Source organism: Suricata suricatta, chromosome 10 (genome assembly GCF_006229205.1).
Source record: "Suricata suricatta isolate VVHF042 chromosome 10, meerkat_22Aug2017_6uvM2_HiC, whole genome shotgun sequence".
Classification (NCBI taxonomy): domain Eukaryota; kingdom Metazoa; phylum Chordata; class Mammalia; order Carnivora; family Herpestidae; genus Suricata; species Suricata suricatta.
In genome coordinates, this window is record NC_043709.1 from 30,446,152 (window position 1) to 30,466,237 (window position 20,086).

The 20,086-nt window shown below is 37.9% G+C and overlaps 2 protein-coding genes across 3 annotated transcripts in view; one reads left to right on the forward strand and one right to left on the reverse strand.

Annotated features, from left to right (window-relative positions):
• The window catches only part of TMTC3 (transmembrane O-mannosyltransferase targeting cadherins 3), a 103,925-nt gene extending 92,242 nt beyond the window's left edge, over window positions 1–11,683 (reverse strand). For both annotated transcript variants that reach the window (XM_029955357.1, XM_029955356.1), the window contains exons 1-2: window positions 11,520–11,683; window positions 1,940–2,155 (exon numbers count right to left, since the gene is read on the reverse strand). In XM_029955357.1, the coding sequence (XP_029811217.1) occupies window positions 1,940–2,128 (189 nt within the window). In that variant the 5' untranslated portion in view covers window positions 2,129–2,155; window positions 11,520–11,683. The remainder of the gene's footprint in view (window positions 1–1,939; window positions 2,156–11,519) is intronic.
• A 262-nt stretch (window positions 11,684–11,945) lies between these two features.
• Window positions 11,946–20,086, forward strand: part of CEP290 (centrosomal protein 290) — an 85,159-nt gene continuing 77,018 nt past the window's right edge. The window contains exons 1-6 of the mRNA XM_029955359.1: window positions 11,946–12,108; window positions 12,656–12,785; window positions 12,947–13,024; window positions 14,010–14,079; window positions 14,341–14,387; window positions 16,420–16,563. Coding sequence (XP_029811219.1) covers window positions 12,684–12,785; window positions 12,947–13,024; window positions 14,010–14,079; window positions 14,341–14,387; window positions 16,420–16,563 — 441 coding nt within the window. The 5' untranslated portion in view covers window positions 11,946–12,108; window positions 12,656–12,683. The remainder of the gene's footprint in view (window positions 12,109–12,655; window positions 12,786–12,946; window positions 13,025–14,009; window positions 14,080–14,340; window positions 14,388–16,419; window positions 16,564–20,086) is intronic.

Here is a 20,086-nt window from a genome sequence, read left to right on the forward strand (position 1 = left end):
ATTCAAAAACATAGTATTACATATTTTAAGAATGGGTTTGTTAAAGACATGATCTAAACACTGAGAAGCCAAAAGGAGTCTAAAGATCCCTAATGTGCCAGTATTCGTACAGCTCAGGAAAATGTTCTAAGCCTAAAATGTGTCTTTAAGCTCTACACTGGCACAAAAATCCTTATAAAGATTTGGGCATCTGCACATAGGCTTCTAGGCTGTCAGTACTTAATGACATCAACCATTAGATCATTGAATGTGCTAATTCCAGGCTCATCAAGAAAACATAGAATACCTAAATACTACTCCCTACTGACATGTTTCCCAACAAGAAAAGAATATGTCCATTGGAAAACAGGAGGAAGCAACAATCTCTGCCGTATATTGTTATTCTAATATGTTCATTCATTTTTGTCTGAGTTTATCATTATGAGTATTTTCTTAGTGTGTCCACTTATAGGTGCTCTGAACAAAACCAAATTTTCAATCTGTAAAACTGAAGAAGTCACAAGACATAGTATTGACACCAAGGTATGATAACTTTCCTGAGACCTTTAATCTGGCAAGCTAACCTTTCAGTTTAAAATCTCAATGTCATGATTAAAATCACAACAGACACTAGCTTAAGTTGTGGGAATGGACACATATTTCTAAGGGTCTCAAGGGATAAAGGGTAGGGGTAGAAGGAAATAAACTGCCTAGGAATTAATGTATCTTATTATAGAACTATATTTTTTCCTCATTATCAAATATGTATTTCTTTTAAAGGCTAGAATTAGGTGAGAACAGGAAGGTTACAAGAAAATAAAATCTACTTATTTACTAAGAAAAAATACTTCTGCGCTTGTGACTAAAGGAATGACAGACTTCATCCTCACCCTTGAGAAACTTCCATATTTACAGTGTAAAGAAAGGAGCCACAAATGACAACAAGACTATGAAAAAGCATCATGTTATGGTTCAACAACTATGCCCAGGTACTACAGATTAATTCATTTATTTATCTTCAAGGTATTATTCTTTTATAGGTCAAATCTTTTTTAGATCTTGGCATCTAAAAGCTGTATTCTCACCAATTTCATACAGCTATTATACAATAGAACAGCAGGATCCAATCTATGTGATCCCAAACTGAAGAGAGTTTAATCCCAAACAGTTTACAATGACTCTCAAAACAACGTTACTGGCAGAATAAAAACATTCTCATTAAAATTAACTAACATTTGCATTCTCAATATAAAATAATTGTTAGGTAAGAAATATGACCCAAATTTAAAATTTTCTGCAGAAAAAAACCTCAATACCTTTACCCTTAAAGTCTAATCTATTGGAGGGAGCCTGGGTTAAGCATACACTCTTGACTTCGGCCCGGGTCATCTTCTCACAGTTAGTGAGATCAAGCCCCATGTCACGCTCCCTGCCGACAGCACGGAGCCTGTTTGGAGATATTCATTCATTCTCTCTCTCTCTCTCTCTCTCTCTCCCCACCTCCATCTCTGGCCCTCCACTACCTGTGGTTGCGCCAGTGCACACATGTACTGTTCCTCACACCCCCCCCCGCCCCGCCAAAAGTCTAATCTATTTATATTGTCACATATTTTTAGATGATTAAATATATCCAAAGTAGTCATCTCTTTGGCCTGAATCATAGAAAAAGAGAAAATTAGCAAGAAATACATATGCTTACACTTACTGGTATCCTGATACATTTGGTCTTTACACACACATATTATTTTTAAAAAGATTAAACCAAAGTACACAACTAAGGAAAGAACCTTGTATTGCTTTAAAGAGGATAATCACATCTTCAACTTCCTATCTAAAATACAAATTTTTGGGAAACAAATTCATAAATGCTATGATGACAATGTTGATAGAGAATTAAGAGTAATAAACTAGTAGAATAATTTAAAACCTGAGATACATAAACCAATAAATAACTACTTACCTCAGACATAGGGGTTCCCCAGAAGTCATTCTGAAATAAAGTTTTTAAAGGTGTAGATGGATGCAGGTCTTTATTATCCAGTATTGCCGAAACATCATCAAAAACAAATCCACAAAAGAGGCTGTTCCAATAGCAGGCAGTAACCACACCTACTATCAAGGTTACTTCTTTAAGGTTAATATCAGCCATCTTTTCCACAAGCACTGTGGATAAAATCTAGGGGGGGAAATCATGATGATAAAATAAGCATCATTTTTTTACGAATAAGTAAAATTTTAACAGAAGGATAAGTAAAATAGGGAATGCTAATTCTCCTAGAGAATTAATTTTTCAAAGCTCAGCTCAAATGTCATCCACCTCTAAAAAGCATTAGTACCCACCCTCTTCAAATTTCTAACTTAACAAAAAATTAACAAAATCAATTGTTCCTTCATGTATTTCATACCTCTATTACAATCCTCCATCACATCACTTAATCTCTGGATTTATATCTCTAGCTAACTAGACAGTAAACTCCTTTTAAGTCATCATAGGTCAGGTCATTCAGGGAAACAGATACACATAAAAAAGAACTTTAAAGAAAAACTAGTATGGTGTACTCCAGGAACAGTAAATACATTTTTGTGAGAAAACAAGTATTTGAAAAAACACTAAACATGGATTTTCTGAAATGTATAGTGAAGCTTCTACTTCAGTACTTTATATATACCAGAAGATCAATTAATACCTAAATTGGGTGTCCAAACCTGCAGCCACACCCTCAGTTTGGTTAAAACCTTATAAACATATCTGTCTTAAACGTCTCTAAAGGCATTCTAAGCATAAGCTAGCTGTACACTAGCCATTTAAGTATAGTCTCCTTGTCTTTAACCCTGACTTGTTTGATTGATTTGTTATCTTGCCCATATAAGCTTAAAACCCTGTTCTAAATCGTGTTTCTTTTTATCTTTACAAGTGTTTTTAATTTAGAGAATGGGCTTCACACATGAAAATTCATAATTAAATCACTGCTTTAGAAAAGAATTGGTGAGGGGTTCCTGGGTGGCTTAGTCAGTAGAGTATACAGCTCTTGATTTCAGCTGATGTCATGTATCTCATGGGTTCATGGGATTGAGCCCCGTGTCTGGAGTTCCATTGACAGTGCAGAGCTTGCTTGGAATTCTCTGCCCCCCGCCCAGCCCTCCTGGTTCCTGCTCTCTCAAAATAAATCAATTTTTTTTTAAAAGAAAGGATTCAATGAGAGAATGGTTTAGAGTAAAAGGAACTATAATAACTGGATGATACTGAAGAATCGGCCCTACAATTAAAATAAGGTTGGAGGGAACTCTTGAAAAACAAGCTGATGATATACTTTTTAGCTTGAGTAGTATCATTAGTATCACTTTAGTGTCATCACTTGTGGAAGACAGAACTATGCCCCTCTGCCCAAACTGTCAGCGTCCAAATCCCCCGATCCTGTGAATATGTTACCTTACGTAGCAAAAAAGACTTTACAAGTTGTAATTAAATTGAGGGTTTTGAGATGAAGAGATTATATCCTTAATTATCTGGTGGGCCAATTCAATGACAAGAAACCTTACAAGTTAAAAAGGGAAGCAGAAGAGTCAGAAAAGCAGAGATCAGTGAGGTGATGGTAGACTAGGGGCACAAGGCAAGGAATGATGGCAGCCTCCAGAAGGTGGAAAGGCAAAAAAACATCTTCTTTATTAGAGATTCTACAGGGACCACAGCCCTACTAACATCTCAATGTTAGTCTAGTGAAACCTATTTTGTATGTCCATAGTTATAAAATAATAAATTTGTTGGGGCGCCTGGGTGGCTCAGTCTGGTAAGCATCCAGGTCATAAAATCATGGTTCACGACTTCTTTGGGCTCTGGCTGACAGCTCAGAGCCTCTTTGGATTCAGGGTCTCTCTCTTTCTGACCCTCCCCCACTCATGCTCTGTCTCTCTTCCAAGAATAAATAAACCTTAAAAAAAATAAAAAAATAAAATAATAACTTTTTGTTATTTTTAAGCCAGTAGGACTTTGTTAATTTGTTACAGCAGCAAGGATAAACTAATACATCGCTCACAGAGCCAGAAGATCTAAGGCCTGATATACATCTGTAGGAGTTCTGGCTAGATCAGAAAGGAAGAATACAGTAGGGAGAGCAGAGAGATTTACAATCAGATGTAATTTTATACAAAGATACAAACATAAGCCTATTAAAGTGCCTTTAGAATCGGATAGGAAAACCTTAGAATACATTACACTTAAAGAAATGCAAAACCCAACCCTACTAATCACCAAAGGAAATTGGTTGTACCTTTTGAAGGATAGTCTTAACTAAAATAAAAATTATCTAACGGTTTATCTTGAGTCCACAAGTAATTTCTCTCTCTAAAGAGTATGACCTTATACCTTATTATCAAAGAAAAAGCTGATACCAGTTGTTTAAAGATTGGAGAGACTGTGAACAGGCATTATTTGCCTCACTCCTTCTCAACTACACACTAAAATGACAATCAAGGTATTAAAAGACCAAAAAAGAAAAAAAAAGGTTATAAATTCACAAGGATAAAGACCATTGGAGAGACAATCATAGCAAGTTTTGGAAGCTGGCAAAACAAAATTTAATAAGTGACCTAATAGAGCTCAGGAAAGTGAATCTAAAGCTTTAGGTGGAAAACTAAAAAAGTTTTTTGCATCCCTGCCAACATCAATCTCAAAACTGGTGACAAGATCTCAAGAAATAGGTTGGAACAGATGGATTTCTTAAAATTTAGACCCTTCTCCCATTGGGTACAGGCAAGTAACCTTTTCTTCTACAGCAGAGCAGAAGATTAGAGACTTTCTTCTCTAAAATAGGTGAAACACAGATATCTGATACAGGAGACACAAGTGAGACCAAAGGTGGCAAACTGACAACGAGGGTTAACCAGAAGTCTGTCTATACATTTTGAGACCCTCCAGTTCTCTTTTACAAACTGGGTACAGAATCTTATGTAAAATTTTACAACTCTGGAAACAAACAAAAAGGACGCTAAAAGCTTCCATGAGGAAAGAAAGCAGGTTCCATACTAAAGATTAAGAACCCAAACGAATCTTCAAATTTACCTGATGTCTCCTCTTTCAGGAAACTAACAGAAGACTTACCGCAGTAAAATTAGGGAGTATACTAAGAAACAGAAAGAGAGGGAAATCAGGAGACAGGGGCTCCAACGCAAAGCAACAAAAGAAATACTCAGAAAAAACCAAAAACTAAACACAATAAAACAAAGCAAAAAAAGATAACTCAATTATGACAATCATGCAAGCAAGTCCACTAACCAGTCCACACTTAGAACAGGTCAGAAGGTTCTTGAAAAACATTCCCAAAAGATATAAACAGAGCACCTAAGTGTGAGATCCATTTTACTCTACACTGTTACATATGTGTATATAACTGTAATTTAGAAAAGCAAAACAACTCAGAACATCACCATGGGATAGGTGAAAAACCAAGTCTTGTGAATGGGTCAGAAACTTCTCTCTCATAAATAATCTCAGGTCCCTGACCTGATGACACTGTGGTTCTTACCCCAAACTGCTGTTTGTTAAACTATTTGGGTGAATGTTCTTACCAGAGGAAAAATTAAAATTAAAAGAGGAAAAAGGAGTAAGTTAAACCTTATGGTTTTGCTACTTCAGGTTATATTTGGGAATAACACGTATCTGATTATTAGAATACTTATAATGTTTAAGAGAATCTGACATACTGTAGACTCAATGTATTAGCTTCAAAAAATTTTAAAATGAAATTTTATATGACACAATGATATGTATAATATACATAACATTATATTATTGACCATGCAGTTTGTGGATTTAGGCTTTTTAGTTGAAAAGTATAATAATTTAGCCAAGTTTACAAACAGTATTGGAAGTTTTGTAAGGACTTGGGAGTTGCTATAGTTTTAAGTTTAATTTACTAGGTTTATACAAATTGTTTTAATTATTGAGAAAGTTTTGCTTTTTAAGTCAGGTGTCTTAAGTCCTTGAATATAAGGTTCAGTTGGGTAAGCATCTGACTTCGGCTTAGATCGTGATCTCATGGTTTGTGAGTTTGAGCCCTGCTTCTGGCTCTCTGCTCTCAGCACAGAGCATGCTTCTGATCCTGTTTCCCCCTCTGCCCCTCCCCTGATCATGCTCTCTCTCAAAAATAAACACTAAAAATAATAATAAAAATACATTAAAATTATAAATGCAATTTTAAACTAAGGCAATTTAACCAAGTCTTAAATGCAGCGAAAGCATTTAGTACCTTCAATTAAATTTGTATTAAAAAGAAGGAGGGGGCATGGCGCGCCTGGGGGCCTCAGTCGGCTAAGCGCCTGACTTCCGCTCAGGTCATGATCTCACAGTTCATGGGTTTGAGCCCCACGTCAGGCTCTGAGCTATCAGCACTGCTTCAGATTCTGTGTCTCCCTCTCTCTCTGCCCCTCCCCCACTCGCTTTCTGTCTCTCTCTCTCTCTCAAAGACATTAAAAAAAATAAAAATAAAGAAAAAGGGGGAGGTGGTTAAGTTTACAAACATAATGACTTTAAGGCTGAATTTAAAGGTTTAAAAAACATAAGGTTATAAAATGTTACTTAAAAAAAACTTGGAAAGTTGCAAACAGTTTAATTCAGTAATTGAAATGTTCAATTCCAACAAAATAATCAAACTCTCAACTTGATTTAATTTTGGAGATTGTCCTCTGCTCCAAGCTCCAGCTCACTGCAAATGAGAAGCCTCATGATATGGAAAAGGGGTTCTGTGGTTCTTTTTTTTTTTACTTAGAGATGATAGTACCTTACATGCTTGTTGAACATAAAGAAAAGTAAAAATGCTTACTTGACCATTATATCAAAGATCAGATTCTCATAGGTATTTGTTACATGTGCCCCTTCTTCTAAAAACCCAAGAGTACAACTGTGGAAAAAATAAACCTACAGGAAAATTTTATATGAATTTAAGAATAAATATTTAACCTGGAAAGTAGAGTTCTCTCAGTTCGATAATTTCATGATTTTATATTCTTCAATAAGAATCTATATTTTATGACTATTTTAAAGGGTATGAAATGTCGGCCTGCAAAGTTTGTGAAGTCTGTACTCTGATTCCTTCTAATCTTTCCAGTCTCCTCATGTCAAAAGACAAGTTTCGGCTTGCTGCACACTGAGTCCTCTCTCCTAGAACAGACAAAAATGAAACATTTTATACACAGTGGATACTAAATTTCTCATGGCCAGGCTTTATTATAGATACTGGAAAAGAAGCTACCTTTCGTTTTCTTGATAAAGAGGCAAAAAAGGGAATGGCAGTAATATCTGAACAAAATAAGTTGACTGATACAGGGAATAGAAGTAGCAATTATAAAAGGGACGTCTTTCTTGTGAAATGATTTCGGTTAGATAAAATGGCTCATAATACCCGAGAGCAGACAGAAGGCAAGTCCAGGCAAGTGTTCCTGTAGTAAGGACATTTATAAAATTATCACATAAATCTCTTCTCTTGGCAAAAAATGGAAGGATGCAGAAAACTGGACAAAAAATAACAGTACGTTTTAGTGTTTTCCCTCAATATTAGAGTGACTGAGGTAGAACTTGAATTAAATTTCTTGATTCAGTTACATACAAACATACTACAATGCATTAGAACTTAGACCATAGTAAACTTGTTTCCTGTCTAGCTGTTGAGGCAGGACACTGAAAAGATGTGACTGACAAGGGGGCCTGAGTAGGTCAGTCGGTTAAGCCTCCAACTCTTGATTTTAGCTCAAGTCGTGTTTGTGGGATTGAGCCCCCCAAAGAGCTGGCACAGAGCCAGCTTGAAATTTTCTCTTTCTCTCCCTCTGCCCTTCCTCCTCCCCCTGCCCCTGCACACCAAAATAAACATAAAAAACAGCAACAAACAGATATGACTGCCAGCTGATCTATAAACTGGGCCCAGGTCATCTCCTGTCTCTCGCCTTGGGAATGTGGGTTGTTTGCTTTCCATGCAAGCTTTGCTATGCCAAAGTCTACTTCAAGGACATAGCCTTGAGAGAATGATACAGTGTTGAGAACACCTGCACAGTTTGACTGAACCCACGTGAGGCCTCACTCGGTATAAACTTTTAAGATAGGTTGGGTGCAGGGGTTCATTAGTCTTTCCACTACCCAAGACAAGCCTGGTAGGTAAGTTCCCTTTATTTGGTGAAACTGCCACCTACCAACCTGGAATGTCCTTCCCCTTTCCTTGGTCTCTCTGCCCTCCACATTCGGAAGTCAGATTCAGATTACACCTGGGAAGCTCCTAAGGAGATTATAAGCCAATGCTAGGACAGTGTACAAATTCAAAAATATTGTTAGACTGGGTTAAAAAAATGAAATTTAAGCAAGATTTTGCTTTCAGTCAGGACTGTAATTGAGATCTGGGTTACAGTCTTAGATTCATTAACTATTAGGAAATTACTTAGCTTCTCTGAAATCTATTTTCACTTCTGAAAAATTAAAATAAAATTTACCATTACACCAGTACCTTGAATTGCTGGGAGTATAAATGTGAACGAGAGGATGAGGGGAAGCAAGGGCAGTAAAGATGAAAACAGACAATACGAAAGTAGTAAATGAATATATAGAATAGTGATACTGAATGAAAATCAAGAAGAAAAACAAGGTGCTATAGTAAAACCAGATTCTATGAAAACGAATATGCAGTTTTAAGCACATGATTAGATCTCATCTCTTCCTAACCTTGCTAAATTATGAATTAAAAACTGAACATGAAAAATGTAATTCAAATTCTTGAGTACACTAAGTTACCTCCTTAGAATGTGACAGTATTTGCTATAGACAGCAAGACTGAAGAACAAGCACTCCACAGACACCAGTTCCAGCATGCCTGAGCAGGTGTGGCAGTCAAGAGAATGTTCTCCAGCCAGAGAGATCCATGTTCAATCACACTAAGCACAGTACTTAAGCTCTCCAAGCCTAAGTTTTTTAAACTTAGTTGGAAAATGAGGACAATATAGGCACTTACTCCACTGGACTGTGATGAAGAGTTAAGTGAGATAGTGTGACAAACTTCAGTAATCATAAGAGTATGGCATTTGCATAAAATACATAGATTAATGGAACAAAATAGCCCAGATGTAAACAAAGGACCAAAAATATATAACAAAGGAGAGTCTAATAAATGGTGTTCGGAAAACTGGAGAGCCACATGCAAAAGAATGAAAGTGACTCATCTTACAGTACTCACAAAAATCAACACAAAATGGATTAAAGACTTGAATGTAATGCCCAAAACCATAAAACTCCTAGAAGTAAACATAAGGGTAAGCGCTGCAACACTGACCTTGACAATGAGTTTTTTTTGAATCTGAAACCAAAAGCAAAGGCAAAAAGGAAAAATAAGTGGGACGACATTAAACTAAAAAACTTCTACACAGCAAAGAAAACTCAACAAAATGAAAAGGCAACTTAAGGAATGGGAGAAAATACGTGCAGATCATACATCTGACAAAGGATAAGTATCCAAAATATGTAAGGAACTTAAACAGCTCAACAGCAAAAGACAAAACAATCTAATTTAAAAAAATTTTTTTTAATTTATTTTCGAGAGACAGAGAGAGAGAGAGCATGAGCAGGGGAGGGTCAGAGAAAGAGAGGAAGACACAGAATCTGAAGCAGGCTCCAGGCTGAGCTAGCTGTCAGCACAGAGCCTGATGTGTGGCTCGAACCCACAACCGTGAGATCATGACCTGCGCCGAAGCCAGAAGCTTAACCGACTAAGCCACCTAGGCGCCCCATAAAACAATCTGATTTTAAAACAGGCATAGGCACCTGGGTGGCTCAGTCAGATAAGAGTCTGACTCTCTTGATTATGGCTCAGGTTATGATCTCGCGGTTGGTGAGTGTGAGCCCAGCTTTCTTTTTTTTTTTTTTTTTTTTTTCCGGTCAGGGCAGAGCCTGCTTGAGATTCTCAATCTTCTTTCTGCCCCTCTCCCACTCTTTCTATCAAAAATAAACAAACAAAAAAATGAGGCAGAGGAACTTCTCCCAAAGGCATACACATGCCCAACAGGTACATGAAAAGGTGCTCAGCATCACTAATCATCAGGGAAATGCAAATCAAAACCCCAAGACACCACCACACACCTGTCAGCTTGCTGTCATCAAAAAGACAAGAGGTAACACCTGTGGTCGAGGATGTGCAGAAAAGGGAACCCTCGCGCACTACTGCTGGGAATATAAACTAGTGCAACCAGGAAAACAGCCAGGAGGTTACTCAAAATTTAAAACAGAACTACCATATTATCAGTCATTTACACGTCTGGATATACATCCCAAGCAAAGAAAACCACGATGTAGATGAGCTATCCACTGCAGATACGCCCATATCCACTGAGAATTATTCAGAATAGCCAAGACATGGAAATACCTTAAGTGGCCGCAGACAGATGAATCAGGAAAATGTGGCATATACATACAATGGAGCATTATTCAGCCATCAAAAGAATGAAATCTTGCAATCTGGGACAACATGGATGGAACTTGGAAACATTACGCTAAGTGAAATAAGTCAGACGGAAAAAGGCAAATATTGTATGATCTAACATGTGGAATCTTAAACAAAAAAAAACAACCAAAAACCAAAAATGAAGTCAGAGAAACAAAAAACAGACTAGTCAAAAGGTAAAACTTAGAGTTACAAGGTACGTAAGTTCTGGAGATATAACATAAGCACGGTGAAAAATATAAAAAGAAAGGCATATAATCTCAGTAAAGGATATGACAAAATCATCATGCCTACATTTTAAAGGCATTCATCAGATTTGTATCTTATGAAACTGCTCTCTTTTTATGTTTTTACTGAGCTTTTTGTTTTACCCAAACACGTGGTTTGGAAAGAAATCTATATATTTCCGGAAGGAAAATTTACCATCAATTACAATTGAGAAAAAGTCCTACAAAGAAGATAAATATGAGACACTGGTCCAAACACCTGAAAATGTCATTTCAAGTTTATAGCTTCTTAAGAAAGTTACCTACTAGTATTTCAGAATGGCTGAGCCCTGCAGAATGAGGAAAATTTGCCCAAAAGAACTGTAAACACACTTTCATATAAGGGCATCTTCGATAACCAAGCAAGTGACAGTTTCCGAGGCCCTTCTCTCTCCAGCCCAGCAGTAGCCTGGGCAAATCCTAAACTCCCCTCTCTAGAGCCTTCACTACACTAGTCCCTCAACCTTCAGGTCCTTCAATCCACGAAGGCTGCGGTGCTACAGGTAAGGCGGCCAGAAAAGAAGGCGTCCCTTTCTCGACTCTTCACTCACCCCGAAATCACGATCTTGGCTACCCGGCCCCCACTCCACTGTACAGAATAGATTCCGGGAGCAAAGGAAACTAAAACTTTCTTTTCTTCTTACAGAGGGCACTACCCTGGGAACGTTTGCAAACCCCTAAGGAGGATTCTTCCCACCTCTTCGGACCTGGAGCGAGTCCTTCCGCCCCAACAGCACGAGCTTCGTGAAGCCGGGACCGCTCCCCTCAACTCCTCCCCCGCCGCTGACCCGCCGCCCGACCTCACCTGGGAACAGTTCCACCAGGAGATGGCTTAGGGAAATCTCAGGAAAAGCGGCTCAGCGAGTGACACCACCGAAGGCACAGTCATGGTCTACCTAATTCTGGTCACCGGCGCAGACGCGCCTCAGCCACTGCGCCTCCCGCCGCCGGGTCGTTCCCCCACCACCCCAGTACTGTCGCAGCCTTCCGCGTTGCACGCCGGGAACTGCCTACCTCCACTTCTCAGAGACTTCATTTCCCGGCATCCACAAGTTTGCAAGCAGAACTGCACACTGGGATTTGGAGTCCTCATCCCTCGCCTTCTCTCAGTCTTTAGCGGAGGGTACAAGGGAACTTGCCGGAGACTAAACGCAAAGCATCACCCAAGGTCGTGAAATGTAGTCTCCCCTCGCATCCGGGGCCTTGTTCGTTCTTTAGCTGGGTGGGGAATGGTGTCGCCTAGCAGCCGCTGCCGCTCTTGCTTGCACAGGACCAGTTGGCTGGATCCAGAGTCCGGGTGAAACCGTGCTGGGGAGTGGTCGGGCGTGGCGGCGGGACCGAGCTTGGTCCCTGCGGCCCATGAAGGGACGCTGCTGGTTGCCCGGCTTCGTTAGGTGGGTGGATTTTGGTGAGCGGGAGCAGCCAGCTTCTTTCCAAGCAGAACTTTAACAAGCCTCAGGGCCCGTATGTAATAGCCTAGCTTCCCCGCTCCCTGGTCTATTGGTTAGCAACCCATTTGCCTTATAGCTTCAGCCGAGGTTTTCCCGGCCTAGCTTTGCCCATTTCAGCCTTTTCCGCACCCTTTTTACCCCCCAGTTCCTGCTTCTCTGAATCAAGATTAATTTCACCGTCGCGCTTGGCACCATTAGATGTTCGCGCGCCTTTGGTGGTAAGGGGGTGAGCGTAGAGGAGGGGGCTCAGAATCTTAGTTCTGATCTAGATGAGTTGTGGGAAGGAAACTATCCTGGTTTATTCAGCCGATGCAGCATCTGTAGGTTTGTGCCAGCTATAATTTTGATCAAGATTATCTTGCCCACTCATTTGTCGTACAGTTATGGAGGAGCCATCGCTCTTTGCTAACGTTTTAGAGTTATAATGATGTAATCTACAAAAAATGGAATATTTACCTTGAATATGCTAATACCACCTGTTTTATTACAGAAGGTAAAGCGCAGTGAAAGATTTCACGATGCCACCTAATATAAACTGGAAAGAAATAATAAAAGTTGACCCAGATGACCTGCCTCGTCAAGAAGAATTGGCGGATAATTTATTGGTTTCCTTATCCAAGGTGCCTAATTGATAAACAATACATACGTATAATATATACACACACCCATCTATGATTAATCTAAGTTGTCCATGAAATCAATGAATGTTACAAATGGAAGAGTTCTCATATTTTGCCTAAGGGTTATAAACTGTAAAATAGTTGCTTTTCTCTTTACTTAGGTGGAAGTAAGTGAGCTAAAACATGAAAGTCAAGAAAATGTGATACATCTATTCAGAATTACTCAATCACTAATGAAGGTTTGTATGCAGGTTTTAACAATGGTTTTGACTATTAGAGGACATTTAAGGAACTTTCTTAAATAAGTTAATCTTTATGTGAAAGTACCGAAATGACTAAGAAATGAGCTCTTTTCAAATGTGCATTGAGGATTTTAGTGTGCAAAACACTGCTAGTTTCTGCTCTAAAGTTCCTAAAAGAATATATAAGGGAAACAGAAGGAGGGTGTTTAAAACAAAACAAAACAAAACATATAGAGGTCCTTTGTTAATTGTGTTACCATGATTCTGAAGTAAGAATTAAAAGTATGAATGACTTCTATAGGAATTTGTTAGGAGGGGGAGAGAGTTAGGTGTGAGAAAACCTCATAAAGGGCAAAGACTGATAAGTATACTACAGGTGTATATCACCCTAAATAAAAACTGGGACTAGAAAATGTGCTTATTCTTTATATTTGAGGAGACAGGTGCAGAAAGTTAATAGTAGGTTGTAGAGGAAGTAAATGTTGGTATAGTCTGCAGTAGGCGGTCAAAGGTATTCAAGGTGTATTTTATGTTTTCAGCAATGAGAAGCTGTTAGAGGTTTTTGAGCCCCAATTGCTAGATTCAACGTATGCCTTAGGAAGGCTAAACTAGGTATATTAAAAGGAAAATATGAAGGGAATTGAAGCTCTTTAGACAGAACATTGTGAAGGAGGTTAAACATAAGATTCTGGACTAGAATAATGACAACTGGAATAAAAAAGGATAGAAAACATTACCAAAAAATTAGAATATTTACATTACTGCATATGCGATTGAGGGGGAAAAAGGAATCAAAGGTATTTTGAAGCCGTTATATCCTTAAATAAGAAAATCATCTATTTATTCAACAAACATTTATTGAAAATCTCCATATCTCAGGCACCAAAGGCACCAAATATTGGGAAAGCAAATGAAACAAAGTCCTTGTTTTCAGTGCTTTTGTAAAGGCATATTGAAATAACTTTTCTTTTTAAATGTTTAGATGAAAGCTCAAGAAGTAGAGCTAGCTTTGGAGGAAGTTGAAAAAGCTGGAGAAGAACAAGCAAAATTTGGTAATGCCCTGGAAAAAGTTTATCATAGTCAAATAGGGGATTTCGTTTAATATTCTATGAAATGTGTGTATTCCCAATTTATTTTGAAAGACATTTCTAAAACTCCTGTTTCATGGATGCTGTATAAAAATTATTTTCTCTTATGTTACCTTATTACAATCATGATGGAGTCTTTAAAAATAATTTTATTACTTTATTGAAATTTATTTAAAAGTTTGTTTTGAGATAAATCTGACCAATTTGAACTTTTTTTTTTAATAGAAAATCAATTAAAAACTAAAGTCATGAAACTGGAAAATGAACTGGAGGTATGTCCTTTTGTATTTCCTAGGGTATGATTACTTTGAATTACTGCTTTTAAAATTTTCTGTTACTGGATGGAAAATCACAAGAATGATACTGTCTTCATAATTAATTGTTCAACATGTATATGTTTATTACATACCTTAAATTCTAAGAGTTGAGCATCCAATTGTGAACAAAATAAAATAGCCTAAAACTTACAGATTAGAGAGAGATACAGAAGATTCCTAGTAATTGAGCCGGAGTGGAGGCATATGGGAATTTGAGGAATAGGGACAGAAGGATATGATAGAAGAAGTAGCTTTTCAGAAAACTAAGAGCCAAAATATGAATGTAGTGTTAAGGAACCGAATACATTGAGATTCCGGAGAATGTGGGAAGGAAAGTGCTACAGAATTAGTCCTGAAAAGGGAAGAAAGACCTTCTTCCTTTTTAATAGGAAGAATGAATGTGTACAGAAGATTTTGTTAGAGGCTGGAGGGATTGCTAAAAATAAGAGGGAAAGATAGGTGGTCAAATTTTAAAGAAGATTAAGCTTCAGATATAGTGGAGAATGAGCTGGAGATTAGGGGTAATGGAGTTAGACAATTTGAATTCAAATCCTGATTCTTTTACTTATTTATTAACTCTGGAACTAGGAGGAGGTATTTTTTATTCTCTCTTGTATATCCCTCACCTAAAAAAATGTCAAGCACTCTCTGTTAGTGTTTAGCCAGGCAGCTGCTGTGCAATGGAAGGATAGGGCTGTGGGAGATACTAGTAAGAAAGTGGTTGAAGCAATGATTATGAAATCTCAGATGATGGGTAAAGAAATCAAGAGTTGATTGGTGGGAGAGACTAGAGAGGGGTCCACGGATTAGAGGGTCCTATGTGGAGTTCAAAGCAGAGTTTTCACAAGATGGTGGAGGACTGGTAGCCTGGAAGTTGCATGTTGGGATAAATCAACACAATGTCTTGACCCCAAGGTCTATTGGATGTGAAAGAATGAGCATCTCCCAATTAAAAGAGTTCCAAAGGAATTAGTATACTGAAGGAACCAAATTGGAGCTAAGGCAGGGAGATGGAGCGCATGATTCAGTAAGAGGGCTGGGGGTGTAAAATACTAATGTATCTTAATAGAAGATTTTCTGAAGGAAGAAAAGAGTGAGAAAAATATTTATTATAGAGGAGTAACACAACTGTATTGTAAAGAGATTAATGTGAGACAAGTAGATGACCAAGGGATATTTCGGATCATGAAATATGAACGTGAAGTGAAATGAATTTAATACACCACAAGATTTTTTTTTTAAAGTAAACTCCTCCCCTAACGCGGGGCTCAAACTCATGACCATGAGATCAAGCGTTGAATGCTCTACCTATTAGGCCAGCCAGGTGCCCAATCTGGCACAAGATTTTAAAGATGACCTCCGTCTGGGCCAATCCAGTACAATAATACTAATCACTTGTGGCTATTCACAAGTGGCTATTTAAACTTACATTCATTACAATTAAAAATTCAGTTCTGTGGTTGTAGGCATTTCAAGAGCTCAAATATTTCAAGAGCTCAAAGCCACATGTAGATAATGGCTATAGTACTCAATCGTACAGAGAACACTTCAGTTATCCTAGAAAGTCCTGATAGCACTGGTCTAAATAGGGTCTGAGGGAAAGTGCAGGTCAAGCGCACAAGAGTTAGTGACTGGGTGGAGGCCCTGGTGGTTTGAAGCCTGGTTTCAGAGTTCTGATACTCAGGGGAAGCCTCAGTACTTCATTGCCTGTGTTCCCTGCCTGTGCACTTTAGTTTGGGGTCTGTGGCTCTGTGCTTATAATAGAGCTTGAGTGATTGACAGTCCGTTTGTAGCTGTGGGTGGCTCAGAAAAAGCTCAAGGGCTTGCCAGTCTGCAAACTAAAGCTTAAATGAATAATTTTAAAAACAGGTTCTTAAGCTAACATGATTTTAAACATCTGGTGCTGATTACGGTACAAATTTAAAGTCAATTTGTTGCTGATTCTCCAATTAGAATGAGATTGATTTATGCTTTGGGTTTATTTAAGATGGCGCAGCAGTCTGTAGGTGGTCGTGACACTCGGTTTTTACGTGATGAAATTCGCCAACTTGAAAAGCACTTGAAACAAAAAGATAGAAAATTGGAGGACATGGAAAAGGAGTTGGAGAAAGAGAAGAAAGTTAATGAACAAGTAAGGAACATTTTTTTTCAATGAATCTTAACTGTTGAAGACACCTAAGCACCTGATTATGCATTTTATAGTGGTAACCATCAATTTGTGTGTTTTCTGTGAGAACTGATGTACTGTGTAGTTACCTCTAAGGTTTTATATTGCTGTTCATGTTGTCATCACATCTTTAAGTCAAATTCCTTGTTTTCAAGAATACCTCACTTTATGCAATAAATACCTATCTGTAAAAAAAATAAAGGTTCTTAAAAAGTTGTGTTAATGCCAACATTTTGTAAATTAATGCGTATTTTAAATCGTGACATTTTATCATTTATACAAATATAGTCATTACCTTTTATGTTATTCCTTGTTATTTATAAGATAATTCATGCAGCGTTCATTTAAATATAGTTTGAGGAAAACATTTTTCCAGATGAATTTGTAAATTCATGTCAGAAAACAACACGTTTCCTAATTTGCCTCACCTGTCAGTCACCTTATACAAAATCTGCTGCCAAAGGGTGGTAACTGTCCCATCCCAGATTCCCAGAAGCTTTCTCTACCTTTGTGTCCTTTAAGTCAAAGATGTAGTACATCCCGAGAATCTTATTTGGTCCATCGTTCTCTTAGAAATAAAAGGTGATAAATTTTAAATAACAATGAATATACAGTGATGTTGTTATTTAAAAAAGAATCTGTTATAAATCGATTTGTGAGGAAAAACATCCCTATTCTTGCTACCTCCATTTTCTTATATAATTTAGAAGATTCATATATGAGTGAGCTATTTATACCCTTTTTGTGGTGGAAAAAGTATGGGTAATGGCACCTAAGGGTTAGAAATAAGTTCTTTGAGGATTGTCTCTTTAGTTGACTCATTAAAACATTACAGACCTATGGATTTCTTAATAACCATAAAGGATTTTGGGGGCTTGGGTGGCTCAGTCAGTTAAAGATCTGACTTTGGCTCAGGTCATGATCTCACGGTTCATGGGTTCAAGCCCTGCATCAGGCTTTGTGCTGACCTCTCAGAGCCTGGAGCCTGCTTCAGATTCTGTGTCTCCCCCTCTCTCTGCCCCTCCCCCACTTGTGCTCTGTCTCTGTCTCTCTGTCTGTCTCTCTCAAAAATAATGTAAATAACCATAAAGGATTTAACCTATGATACACAGTAATGTAAATTGCTTGTTGGGATGTTTGTGGTTTTCTAGACCATTGTTCTTCTGTCTAGCCCATATGTTAGTCAACTTTTTGTCATTCATACCACATACCCTTAGTGAATTACAACTACCTTCTCCATTCTTCTTAGATCACTATTTTTATTCATAGGTACATACACAGAGAACTTGAATAGATAGGCTATATACCATTCCAGTTGCTAGATTCCTTGAGATGAAATATGAGTATGAGTTGTTGGCAATTTCTTCTTTCCCTGTAACCAGTCATTTGGTTTTATTTAGTATTCACAGCTTGGAAAACAGAGGGCAGTGACATTCTGCCTCTTGATAGTCATTGTCAATAACAAATGCAACATGGATGATACTCTGGAGAGGGATACCTAAATCAATCTTGAGGTTCAGGAAGTGATTTGTAAACTGAGACCAGAAGTAGGAGTTAGTCTGGCATGGGAGTGGGATGGCCTGGGTGGTTAAAGAAAGGGCGTTCTGGGCTGAAGATACAGCATTTGCTGAGATCTAGAGGGAAGAGATGGCATGGTGAATTCAGGGAACTACACTTTTTCATTCTGGCTGAAATGTAAGTAAAATAGCTGGTAAAGAATCCTTACTATGTGCCAGATACTTTATATGCACTAATTGGTTATTCCTTATATGATACTTACCATATTAGAGTAGATAGCATGCTACAGATGAGGAAACTGAGGCATAGGAAAGTTGAGTAATTGTCCATGGCTACAGAAATAAGAGGTAAGACCAGGATTTAAATCCAAACTTACTGTGCTCTAAACCACATACTATTCTGCCTTCCTAGGTTAAACATTTGTTATCCTCTGGAGGGATAAGCACTAAGGAATTTGGTCCTTTTCCTAAAAGGAACCAATGGAGAATTTTGAATGCAAGAATATCAGAATCAGATCTATATTTTTGAAGTTTATTCAGCTTTATGGAGAGTGGATTTAAGGGGACTAAGACTAGTAAGGACACAGGTGTGCTAATTCAGGCAGGTGCCAAAGATGAGCCAATTAAAGTCATAACTCAAGGGATTAAGGACTAGACACACGCTTAGAGAAGCAAGTGTAATTGGATGTCATGAATGATTGGTTGTCAGAGGAAAGGGAGGAAAGGAGAATTTTCTAGGTTGGGCCCCACTCTGTACAGATGCAAGAGGAGTTTAGAAAGTGTGCAATTATTACTTGAGTTTTCACTTTGGTACATGTTGAGTTTAAGGTCCGAGTGGGCACATTCACAAAAGATATCTTTGGGTTTGGAATTCATGAATGGGTGGATGGTGAAGATTTGTGACTTATCAACATAGATATTGAAGCCATAGAAATGACTGTAGGGAGATCTCTGAGAAATGTCTAATGAATAGAAAGAGGTGCTTCAAGGAACAGCACTTTAGAAAAGACAAAAATTAAAGAATGTGATGTTTGAAAAACTAAGGGAAAAGAGCATGAGTATTGTTAAATGCTTCAATGTTAAGTTCTTTACATCTCTATTCTTGTTAAAATTTTCCATTTCGTAAACGATGGGACTGTTTCTTAATTCCCAGGTGATGATGATGAGGAGGAGGAGGAGGAGGAGGAGGAGGAAGGTGATGATGGTAGTAGTAGTAGGTAAACTCCTGACATTTGTATAGCATTTTGCCTTTATTATAAACTTTCTCTAAACTTTGTATTTTGACAACTATCAAACATGCATATACTCTTCATATAGATTCACCAGTTGTCAAAATTTTACCACATTTACATGACCTCTGTCTCTGTATCTTTGTTTAAAATTTTGTTTTTTGAATTTTTTTTTAATTTTGAGAGAAGAGAGGCAGACTGAAGTGGGAGAGGGGCAGAGAGAGAGAGAGAGAGACATAGAATCTGAAGTAGGCTCCAGGCTCCGAGTTGTCAGCAGAGAGCCAAAAGTGGGGCTCAAACCCACGAACTGTGAGATCATGACCTGAAACGCCCAGCTGACTGAGCCACCCACACACCCCTCTGTCAATAACTTTGTACACACATATTTCCCTCTCTTTCTCTTGGCTGACTCAGTTAAGAGTTGACTACAGACATGATGATACTTCACACTGAAATAATTCAGCATGTCTCTCCTAAGAAAAGGAGTGTTCCCCAACATAACCATTATATATTTACCATATGCAGGAAATTTAATGCTTATTGAATACTATCTAGTCTATAATCCTATTTTTTTAATTGGTCTAATATTGCACTTCACAGTCCCTCCACCAATATCCAAGTTTCCATCAAGGTTCCCATACTGCATTTGGTTATTTATTACACACTTTTATATATAATTGTAAACCACTGAGATTTTATTTTTTCCTTGAATAAGAGACAAAAGTAGAAAAGTGAAAGGTC